We start from the raw sequence: 12,316 nt of genomic DNA on the forward strand, positions 1-12,316 counted from the left end.
ACCTGCCCTTTGGCAGCTGTGTGGAAGAAGGGTTAGAGTAGGTGGAAACAGGCAATACAACCAAACAGACATCCAGTTTGAAATGTCTAAATAAGCAGATAAGTAGGACTGGAATTCAGTTGTTGTAAGGATCAAATGAAAGAGTATTTATAAAGCTATGTGTCTGGCACATAGTAGGCACTTCATAAGTGCTTACTTCCTCCTCTCAACTTCTTCCTGCATTCTATGACTGAGCCACCTTGGCCTTCTCTCTCAAAATCTCAAATTTATAAGCACAAATGGGAGAGGCATGGGTTGGAGAATGAACAATGAGGCACTACATAAGGAGGGTGCATGGTCTCCATTCTTCCCCACTGCACCCACCACTTTGTCAATACTCTACTTAAAATGTGACCCTCAAGACTTGAATATTATACTTGAAATGCCCTCTAACCAGAAAAGAGTACAGCAGGGCCATCACCTTCTTTATAAAGAATACCATGCCGCTACTAATGAACACGTTATCGAAGGCTGTATGACTAATGGATAGAGCTGGAATGACAGCTCTGCTTCTGACGTGTACTAGATGTGAGACCCTGGGCAAGTCCCTTAACCTCTCAGTGCTCCAGGCAGCTCTCTAAGACTATAAGGGACAGAACAAGGACTGATCTGCACTGGTAAAGGGAGTTTCAAGAGCTCTCTATGACCATGAAATTTCAGGCCTACATGCAAAAAAAAAAAGATTCCCCATAGTTTAAGAGGATTTTTTTTTTCTGCTTTTCTCTACACACAGTTAACTCATGTTGAATTTTCAGTCTGGTACATCCTCCAGATCTTTATCACACCACAGGTTTCTGTGTCTCTGAAAAGTTGACTGAGGAAGGACATATCTACTAACCAGATGTGAATATTTGTTCACCAAAAAGAGCAGAGCTACCTAGCTATCTGAATTGAGCAAACAAATGGCAGCACAATGTTGAGTAAAACAAAGTGGTATAAAGAGTGTTGCACTTGGAATCAGGAGTTCGCCTTGTGTGAATCTCAGTTCCAACATTGTATTTACCTTCTTTGTGGCCAAGTCTTTACCTTTCTAAGTTTCAGTTTCCTCAGCTATGAAATAGGAACAGTAATACTTGTGCTACTTATTTCACTGTGTTGTTGCAAGGAAAACATTTTGAAAGCCTGTAGAAATGAGCTATTATATGAAGCATCAGTGAAAAATTAAAACTCAGCACATTGCAAATTTAATCTCTTTCAATGTTTCTAAATCAAAGATTAACTAGTGGTTATATCTCGTATAAATGAAGTAATGGAAGATGGCAGAGTAAGAAGTAAGTCGCTGTTACCCTCCCTTATTAACCTCTGAAAGCCCAGATAATATTGCCCCTGGAATAGCTGAACCAGAAGAAAGATAGCATGCAACAGTCCAGTAGCCCAGGTAGCTTGAGGGATTAACAAGAAAGGCCCCCCCTTGCCCTGGAGGAAGAGGAGAAGTACAGAATGGGAGGAATCCCAGCAAGCTAGGGGAAAGCCCCACCTCAGCATACCAGGAGGAGATCCTGAAACCCAGGTGGTGGAGCGGGCAAATACCAACACCAGCACTCCCGAGTGCCTCAGTGAGGGCGGGGGAACCAGTGGAAACCAGCTCAGAAAACCACCAAGTGCCTTGACATTCTACAGCAACCAGGTCTCCCAGTCTCTCAGCAAAATTAAGGGAAGCAGCCCTCCGATGGGCCCCAGGCAGATAAACATCCTGCAACATCCATCTGAAAGGAGTTGAAGAAAGTGAAAGGAAGGAAAGGCCCTGTGAGTAGGAAATCTCCAGGGGCCAGACTACCCAATCCTACCCCTTAGAGTTCCAGTGTTGCTGATTCCAGCCCAAAACTAGGTAAGCTGCCAGAACCCTATAGCCTCCAACTGCCAGCCTTGGAGGCCCCAGCACACAAAAACAGTGACCAGGCCCTAGGCTCTCAATACAAGAAGCTAGGGTCAGTGCCCTCTGCTCCCCAGCAAGAGAGCTCAATCTTTTTAAAGGCCAGGAAATGGGGCAGCTAGGTGGCGCAGAGGATAGAGCACCGGCCCTGAAGTCAGGAGGACCTGAGTTCAAATTCAGCCTCAGACCAAACACTTGACACTTACTAGCTGTGTGACCCTGGGCAAGTCACTTAACTCCAACTGCCTTAAAAAAAAAAAAGGGCCAGGAAGTAAGCAAATACCATAAGCAAAAAGAAAGGTACGATAGATTCTTATTATAGGAAGAGTGAAGATCAAGGCAGAAATTCTGAAGAGGATAACATTGTCAACAAACCCACATCTGGAACCTCAAAAGGGAATATGAACTGGTCTTAAGCCCAAAAGGCCTTCTTAGAAGAGCTCAAGAAGGATTTTAAAAGTCAAAAGAGAGAAGTAGAAGGAAAAATGAGAAAAGAAATGAGAGGTTTGCAAGAGAAAGTAAATAACTTGGAAAAGGGAAGGACAAAAATTAACTGTAGAAATAAATGAAGTAATGCTTTGGCATACGTTGTAAGACAGGCCAATACAATATACGGCCTGCAGGCTGTTTGCAGCCCTCGGACATTATGTTGTGCAGGCCTGTTGTAAGAAGTAAGATGGAGATGAATGCTTTCATAATATTCTAGAGGAGAATTAAAACCAGTAAACAGATGGATTTCCCATAGCTCTAATGTTCAAATTTAACATCCTCTTCTTTGTAACTTGGGAACATTTTCCCTGTGATGGAGGACATAGGAAGGTTTGGGTGAGTTGTACCAATGGTTCTCTATTATTCAGACATAACAACTGCCAGATTTCTCTCAAGCTTAATCAGAAAGGGACTGCCTTCGCCAACACTTCATTTACATATATGCCCTCCTGCCAAGAAGTCTCTGAAGTAATCATCAGTTCCACATTCATTAGGTCCCAGGGAAGAGGTATGTATTATAAACAAACACTTTGTAGGGGAGAAAACAATCAGCTGTGAAGTCAAGATCCTTACAAAATTTGTTACCTGCTTTTTGCCTTCCTTTGAAATTTGCCACACATTTTTGAGTGATTCTGCTTCTCCCAGATGTTCTGTCAGTCCTACTTTCCTGCGGGCTACAAGAGCTTGCTTCTCTGATACCCTATGATGAATAAAAAATATAACCATTCCTGTACTGTATAACAGTATACAGAGAAACCATAACTACTTGCTTTCCCTGTTGTAAGATATGCCTCAGTTTACCTGCTGTCAGCAACTATTAAGGGAATATCTTTCCCTAATTCACCAATTTTAGTGTAACAGTCTGAACCATGGAACTAGAGATCTCATAGTAATATATGTATATGCTCAGGTATCTGTGGGAAAGTTAACAAATCCAGCGGGATAACTACACAATTACATGACACTCTTGGACAAGCATTTGTTTGTAGTTTAATGATAAAGAGATGAAACTGATTTTCACATTTGTGTATAGAATAAATCTCATTACTTTAGAGTCACACTGCACATACATAATTAATCTTTTCTAAACTGATACATTCAGCTCTAATTATCCACATAGGGATTTTCTACAAGTTGCTAATACTAGTCTGGCTTCAACCTGCAAATTGGTAAGCTATAGGCTGTTAGAAATTTATGTCTTGTAATCTAAAGTAAAAATTAAAACATGATGTGAAGGATCCTTCCACTGTCTAAAACAAATGTATTTCTAAAGTTTTAGGAATAGGTATGTTTCCATCATTTTTGTTGATTCATTATATCATTCCATTCCCATTGAAGTAGATGATCAAGTGATTTAATTCCGTAAGAGAGGAAGAGGACTATCAGTCTTAATATCACCTGAAAAGAGAACTTTTTGCCTCACAGAAAATACTCCCCACCTCTCGTTTTATAATAACATTACTACTTTGGGGGCCAATTCACCTGAAGCAGGATGGAGTAAGATTTTTTTTTTTTTTAAACTTTCAGGCAGTTGGGGTTAAGTGACTTGCCCAGGGTCACACAGCTAGTAAGTATCAAGTGTTTGGTCTGAGGCTGGATTTGAACTCAGGTCCTCCTGATTTCAGAGCCAGTGCTCTATCCACTGCGCCACCTAGCTGCCCCAAGGAGTAAGATTTTTTAAAGGCCTCTGTTAGGCACATCAAATGCCAGGTGTGATAGCTGCTTTTAGGAAACAGCATGCTTAAATAAATCCAAACAGTGGTCATTTGCCCCCTAAAAATGAGATGCATTAATAGCTGCTATCAAAGGGTACTTTAAGCAGGCGTTGTTTTGAGATGATAAAATCGTAGAGGCCAGAGGAATCTCAGAAGACTCTAGTCCAGCTCATAGAATCCCTACCCCATTCTCCCTAATCGGTGCCCTCCTGAGGCTTCCTGCCCCCGAAGGCTGCTGGCACTGCTCCCCAGCAGTGCTTCTCTGGATGGAGTCAGACTCGGGATCCAATAAAGATGTTAGAAGCTTACCTTTGTTCTCGGAAGTAAATATGCTGCAGCGCCTGGTGGGCACTGATTCTTTCATCTGGGTCATATTCTACCATTGCATAGATCAGAGAAAGGCACTGAGGGGACAAAGTCGATGTCATCAGAGAGATTCCTGATCCCTTTTTAAAAGGAAAATCAAAACTCATAGCTCTTGACCTGTGTTAAAAGCCCAATGATAATAAACAACAGTGTCATCATTGAGAGGATTCAGCTGGTAAGCTATCACATCTCCCAAGAGATGGTTGTAGCTTCACAATTGTACTGGCTTAACATGGCAGCAAAGATTAGAATTATAGGTCATAAAACTAGAAGCAACCTTAGAGTTCAACCTTTTTGTTTTACAAATAGGGAAACTGAGGTCTAGAGAGGGAAAGGGACTTTAGTTCATATAGCATATTTGTGACAAAATTAGGACTTAAACACAGGTCTCCTAACTTCCATCCCAGTGCTGAAAGCCCAGTTCAAAAATGAGTTTTAAGCTATTTGAAGGAAGATGTTAGCACGTTAAAAAATGGATCAATCAACAGGCATTTATTAAGTATTATGTAACAAGCACCATCCTAAACACTGTGGGATTGTCCCTGCCCTCAGGAACCTTTTGTTCCACTACAGTAATAATATTGCAGATGTCAAAGAATGATAAAATAATTTTTAATCAAAATGCTGCCCCACTCCTTCAGCAAATGTGATGATAACATACCTTAATGAACTAACTATAGAGTAAATATGAATCAATTTTCCAGTTTTGGCTTTGCCTCCCTCTCTGAGCTGCTGTGGCTAATGGTTGTAAAGAAAGCCCACTGAACACTGTAAAAAACTGTAGATGCCTAAGCCATAATTATTTTGGTTCCTCAGCCTTAGGAGCAAATGTCTCCCAAGTCTCTTTTCTTCCCAGGTTTCTTCCTTTGTAAGATGGGAAGGTTGAACTAAATGATATCTAAGACTTTTTACATCCCTAAAGTTTTGTGAAACACATTCAGTACTGTTTAAATATTTATGGAGATTCTAGAAAATTTACACATATTTACATACTGAATGCATATAACAATTTCCATCAAAAGGTTTCACAACATATAATATAAATATTTAATATAAATAAACATATTTACATACTGAATGCATATAACAATTTCCATCAAAAGGTTTCATAACATACAATATAATATATAATATAAATATAAATCTGGGCCCTGATTTTTAAAGGGCCTCCTGATAAACCAAAATCCTCAGAAATATGCTGGTCACCCAAACTGGTCAAACTTTCCTTGTACCCTTTAAAATCACAGTCTGTGTAGTAATTATGCCTATACAAATAGGAATTGTTGTCCTTATAAAACATTAGAAATAATAACATCAACAAAGAGGATATATCAAAAAGCCAAAAGTAAATTAACAATGGTCTTTGCCTCTACATGTTTCTCTTAGGGCAAAGCTAAGAAATGTGCTAGGAATATAATATCAATAATATTAGACTTATAATAAAAAAATAATGTACAAGTTCATAAGCAAAAGGTACCATGTGCTTACTGTTTGAATTTGGTAAGAGTTTTCTGAGGAGGTGTGCCAATAATATCATGGATTTTGGAGATTTGGTCCAGTTCATTAGCTCCAGGAAAGAGAGGCTGCAGACTGAAAGAATATGACAAGATGGTATTGCTGGTAAAATGGAGGAAACACTTGGAGTTATCTTCCCATTACAGGTATGTCTATTCCTACCATCTCCTGCACTCATCCAACCCTCTTAGGGGTCCATGAACTTCAGATTAAGAATCCCTGATCTAATCCAACCTTCTCATTTTAAAGATGAGAAAACCAAGGCTCAGAAAAGAGAAGTAACTTGTACAGGGTTGCACAGTTAGAAGAGTCAGGATTTGAACTCAGTCTTCTGACACCAAATCTAATGCCCTTTCCTTTACAATATGCTACCTCAAGAGCAGTCACTTAATCTAAGCCTTAGTTTTCTTGTTAGCATTTGATTGCACTACCTAACTTAGAGGTTGTGAAGGTCAAAAAAGAAAAAGTATGTAAAAACATTACACACTCTATAAACATTGTTATTATTAACTGTGTCACAGGGTTATTAAATGGGGTCTGGACTTGAGATTCATTAGTATAGATAAGGAAATAAGGATAAGGATAACTCCCTCTACCAATGTAGATTAGCAGCACATTCTCTGCAGCTTATAGTCTTAGAGAGGTTAAGTGACTTGCCCAGGGTCACACAACTAATAGGTATCATAGGCGAGGCCTGAACCCAGATAGTCTTGTCTATAAAGTCAGTTCATTACCCACTCTGCCACATCACTTCATAGGGTTCAGATCAAATAATATAAATATATATGAAAGTACTTGGCAAATTTTAAAGCTTAAGAGAAAATATAATTATTGTTACTTCTAAATTTCTTAAGAAATAGCCCTGATTAATATTCCCTTAATCTCCATTTTTCTTTTTAATTCTGTTTTCCCCAATCACCCTTATTTTCCTTAATTGCCACCTTCATAAGTTTATCCACTGTTCTCCCCGCCTCACCTTCCACCCAAATTCATCTTGTCTATTTACCAATGCTATAAAGGGCCACCTAATCCTCACCAAGAAACCCAGCTCCAGCCTTGACATTCTACCATGTCATGTCATGTCATCAATGTTCAACCATGCCAACCCTTATTGGGCACTCCTGGGACTAACTTTTTCCAGTATCCTCCCACCAGCTTGAAGACCACTATGGTGATCCTCACCACTGCCCCCACTTCACCCAATTTTCTTTCCTTGAGTGGCAGATTCAGCTTGGGTCTAGTCTAGAGACTTCATAAAAAAAAAAAAAACAAGTTTACAAGTAGTAGGGGCAGTACAGAATAAAATGTTATTATTGTTGTTGATAATAACAACAACTATCATTTCCATACTGGCCTTTAAGGTTTATATAGTGATATAATAACCTTATAAGGTAGGTAATACAGATGTCAATCCATGAAAAGCATTCAAAAAGTCATCATTAATGGTTCAATGTCAAATTGGCAGAAGATCTCCAGTAAAGTGTCCAAGGGATCTGTGCTTGGCCCTATGCTATTTAACATTTTTATCAATGACTTGAATAAAGGTATGACTGGAATATTCATTAAATTTACAGATGTTTTGAGAAAAAAAGTCATTTGTTAAATGCCTGTTACATGCCAAGGACCGTGCTAGGCTAGAGACAAAGACAAAAAATCAGTTCCTATCCTCAAGAAGCTTACATTTTACATTCTATTGAGGGAGATAATGTGTCCACAATTAAGCATATACAAAATATATACAGAATAAATACATGGTAATTTGATGTGTGGGAGGGAAGCACTAATAGCTGGAGAGATGAAGGAAGGCTTCATAGAAGTGGCTTTGAAAAAGAAACCAGAGATTGAAAGAAACTAGGCAGTCTAAGCACAGAGTCTGACACATAATAGATGCTTGCTGACTGAGAGGCTGAGGTGAGAAGAGTACATTTCAAGCATAAGAAACAAGCAGATATTAAGCTCCTACTATGTGCCATGCACTGTTAGGGGCTTGCGATACAAAGACAAAAGTGAACCAGTTCTTGCCCTCAAGCATCTTATAGTTTAGCCAAAGAACTAACACATACAAATACAAGGTAGTTTTGAAGAAGGCACTCATAGATGAGGAGAATCAGGAAAGGCTTCACGTAGAAGATGGAATTTGAGATGAGTCTTGAAGGAAACTAGGAATTCTAAGAGGCAGAGGTGAGAAGGGAGTGCATTAGAGGAAAAGAGGGTAGCCAAGGCAGACATACAGAGATAGGAGATGTAGAGTAGTATAACAGGAACGACAGCTTGGCTTCGACACGGGGTGAGGGGTGGGGAAGAGAAAGTGCTCGAATCTGCTCATACCTGCTTGCAAAAACCAATTGTTAAATTTTCAGCGTGAGAATTTACACCTCACTACAAATCAGGATTTATTATTTTATTGACAGTCTAGACTCAAGAAAGTGATGGAGAAGATGTTTATAATGCAGAGTAAACTTTAAAATGTTCTGTGCACACATTTTTCCCCAGAAAGCTGGCTGCAAACATTTACCATCACATCCCTGGCTGGACTTAGTATACATAAAGGGGAGTGTAATAAAGTTGGAAAAGTAACATGGGGCTATGTTATGAAAGGCTCCAAATGCTAAACAGAGGAGTTTATATTTGATCCTTGAAAGGAACTATTGTATTTTACTGAGTAGAGGAGACATATGGTGATAACGTCAGGAAAATAACTAATAACACAAAGCTATGAGGGACAGCGAACACACTGAATGACAATGTCAGGATCCAGAAAGATCTTGCTTGACAAGCCAGAGCACTGGGTTAAATCTAAGAAGATAAAATTCAATACTGATAAGCACAAAGTGCTATATTTAGGTTTAGGAAAAAAAATTTCACAAGTACAGGATGAAGGAGGTATGGTTAGAGGACAGTTAGTCTGAAATACAGAGTTTTCATGACCTGTTGGCTCAATGGGAGTCAACGGTGTGATGTAGAAATTAAAAAAAAAAAAAAGCAATTTGGATCTTGGGCTGCATTAAGAGAGTCATGGCTTCCAGGGATAAGAAGGATCAGTTGAAGGAACTGGGGAGGTTTAGCCTAGAAAAGAGAAGACTCAGGGGAATGAAGCAATTTTCAAATATCTGAAGAATTGTTATGTAGAAGAGGAAGAGGCTTGCTCTGTGTGGTCCCAGAGGGGAAAACAAGGAAAAGCTGGAGAAGTTGCAAAGAGGTAGATTTAAGATTGATGATAGGAAAATCATCCTAACAATGAGGACAGTCTGAAGTGGAGTGGGTAGCTTCCAGGGGTCTCTAAGCAGAGTACGAATGACCACCTATCAGGTATGTTACAGGGGCAATTCCTTTTGAGTATGAGTTAGACTAAAGAGCTGCTGAGCTCCCTTCCAATTTTAAATTTCATGATTCTGTGAAGTTCAGAGGTGAAATAATTTGAGCAGAGCCATGGAGCCCACTCAACCTCTCACTCTGAGCTTTACCACTTCTGATGCAATTCTCTTACAGTGTCATAGCCAGCCCTTGCTAACATCTCCAGTAGCTATCTTTTAAAATCTACACGGATTGGTCAGTTCTCTGTAGATCCACATCAATCCTTTCAAATAAATCCCATTTTTCTTCCTCAATAGAATTATTTCTTTGTGTCTAGAGAATTTCTTTCTTAAGAGCTTTCTATGTCTCCTGAGATGGCTTCTCTTAAAGAATTTTCATCTGTATGATACCTCCTTGCCTTCCTCTGAAATGAAATATACTCCACTAAAATCTAGGGTGACAGACCATGCCTGGCTTTTCTCTTCTCTATCACAAACTCTTAAGTGGGAATTGTAACTCTTCCTTATTTTTATCCCAGCAACTAGTTCTTCCCCGTTGGCTAAAAAATCAGATCCTGAATAAAGTTCTCTCCTGGTGGTTCCTCTACCTTTTGAAGGATAAACTATCATTCAAGGGCTTCATTATAAAAATGGAAATCAAATGGCCTAGTTGGGCAGAAACAATACAATAGAATTGCCTGCACCTCTAATAGCTCTGCTGTACTCCTTGGACCATTTTTCTAGCGCACCAAATTATGCTGCAGAGTTAGAGAAGCTTTTGCAACACTGAAGAAATTAGTGACCTACACATTTTACAACTCAGTCTCTGCTGTAGAATATTTCTCATCTTTCTTCCATATTAAGCTCTTGCCTCATCTTCAACCCATACCCAAGAAGACTCCATGTTATATGTTCCTTATATCATCTTCCATTTTCTAGACATTAATATCAGTTTATCCATTTGCCTTTAATTTCCAAACAACCCTTTTCTCCTTTGTCAATGCTCAGTCAGGAACATTTTATATCTTCAGGGAATAAAATCTAAATAAAATGATCCTTATGCTGACTTGAGAATAGGAAACCAGAAAAATTCTTTTATAAATATTATTTCTATATACCCACTAAATTTGAACATAACTTTAAAAAAAAAGGAAAAGAAATTAGTTACTTATTTTTGGAAGAGAGCTCCAGTAGCTGTCTGGATAATTAGTTTCCCAGAGATGCCAGGCTTGTGATCACTAGAAGGATGGAGGGAGGAAGAAGGGGGAAGGGGATGAGGGAAAGAATTCCTTTTAAAAAAATTCTTTCCAATTATTACGAATTTGACAAATATCAACAAATATGATCATTTGTACATACAAAGAAAAACAGAAAAATGGGACTATATACAAATTTAACACAGTAGTTCCCAAACTGTCCTACTTGTCCATATCTATTTCTGAACTTTATTCAGCTCACATCTATGTATTTCTTGGTGTTCTTTTCTTTATTTTCGGCATTCCTATCATTATTCTTCCCACAGTTCTTCCTCTTCCCCCAAAAAATTGAAAACCCTCCCTTGTAACAAATAAGTATAATCAATAAAAACAGATCCACAACCTGGCCGTGTCTGAAAATGTTGAATAATAAGGCTGGAAAGGTAGACTGCAAAGAGATGGAAGTGAGTGCAAGAGGAAATGGAACAAGTGTAAACAACCTTTCGAGGTTTTTGGCTGCAAAAGGGAGAAGAGCTATGACAGTAGCTTTAGGTGGCGACAGGATCTACTGAGAGATTTTTAAGAATATCTGTAGGTAGGTGCTGTAGGCAGAAGGGAAGCAGCCAGTAAATAGGGAGAGAATGAAGGGAAGGGGTGATTGTTGGGTAATCTACTGGTGATAAAGAAACTGTGACCCAGAAAACTTAAGTGACTTTCCCAAATTCACATAGATAAGAAGCCACACAGATAGAAGAAACCAGATGAATTGAAGGTCCTCTAGCTTCAAATCTATGTCCTCTTTAAAAAAAAAAAAAAGTTCTTTCAAAGACTGAGTTTCCGCATCTCTGCCAGGCTGGAAATGCAGAGGGCCCAGTCCTGCCACCGGTAGGCCTAGGTTCTTTAGCTTGTTCCGTTTTTAACCTGGGCCACCTCATTCCTCCTCAGGCAACCAGCCCACCCCACCCCCAAATCCTGGAAGCTCACTAATGATACTGAACTTAGCTCAAAAACCCAATCAACATAGCTCACAGCAATTCAGAACTCCAGAGTTCAAGAGATCCATCAGCCTCAGCCTCTCCAGTAGCTGCAAATACAGGATGTACACCACCATACCCAGCCCAAATCTATTGCCTTTTAAGGTAAGAAGTGGGATGATTGAAATGTGAGTTTGGTTCAGTTCCTGTCTCACTATGACAACTCCTGTGCTCCTTACAGTTGGACTGTTGGGAGGAACACAGAATCTTTCTTCTCTGCACTTTGCTTTCTTTCTGTGACCAATGAGTGAATGAAAGAAAGGGCATTAAGTATGTGCCAATCAGTGGGGATACAAACAAAAAAGTAAGACAGTAGCTCATAAAGATTTTGTTTGACTGTGCTTATTTGTTGTAAGGTTTTTCTTTTTCAATTGGGGTTGCAGGGGAGAATGAAACTAGCATGCCAACCAAAAAAAAGGAGAAAAGAAAGGACCATTGAAGCATTTTTAAAATGTACAGAACAGAAGGAATTTGAGAAGGATACATAGATAGTTAGGAAAGCTTTGAAAGTAACATGTTTAATTTCTTATATACTTTTTTCAAAAATGATAATTGTATATAATGGAGATTCAGTGTTTTATATGCAATTCTCTTTCTGTTCTGCTTTGTATATGGAAATTTTCAAATTTTTTTGGTATTTGCAAAGTTCAGAATAAAATAAAGAATTTTAAAAGTTTAAAACAAAAGATCGCCTAAGGTGTGAAGAAGTTGGAATCTGAGTGGAGGAAGTACCCAGATCAATAAAAGATATTGAATAAAAAAAAAAAAAATAAAGTGGAAATCAATTCTCAAAATA

At 38.9% G+C, this 12,316-nt stretch overlaps 1 protein-coding gene across 5 annotated transcripts in view; it reads right to left on the minus strand.

Moving 5' to 3' along the window:
- The window catches only part of MOK (MOK protein kinase), a 94,186-nt gene that overhangs the window by 7,732 nt on the left and 74,138 nt on the right, over nt 1–12,316 (minus strand). For 3 of the 5 annotated variants that reach the window (XM_027848960.1, XM_027848962.1, XM_027848961.1), the window contains 3 exons: nt 5,971–6,072; nt 4,426–4,599; nt 2,987–3,101 (listed from right to left, as the gene is read on the minus strand). In XM_027848960.1, the coding sequence (XP_027704761.1) occupies nt 2,987–3,101; nt 4,426–4,599; nt 5,971–6,072 (391 nt within the window). Of the gene's footprint in view, nt 1–2,986; nt 3,102–4,425; nt 4,600–5,959; nt 6,073–11,515; nt 11,595–12,316 lie in introns of those variants that run through there. The other 2 variants (XM_027848965.1, XM_027848964.1) reach the window with 2 other exon arrangements.

The sequence above is a fragment of the Vombatus ursinus genome, unplaced genomic scaffold (assembly GCF_900497805.2).
Source record: "Vombatus ursinus unplaced genomic scaffold, bare-nosed wombat genome assembly UNPS02007284.1, whole genome shotgun sequence".
Taxonomy (NCBI): domain Eukaryota; kingdom Metazoa; phylum Chordata; class Mammalia; order Diprotodontia; family Vombatidae; genus Vombatus; species Vombatus ursinus.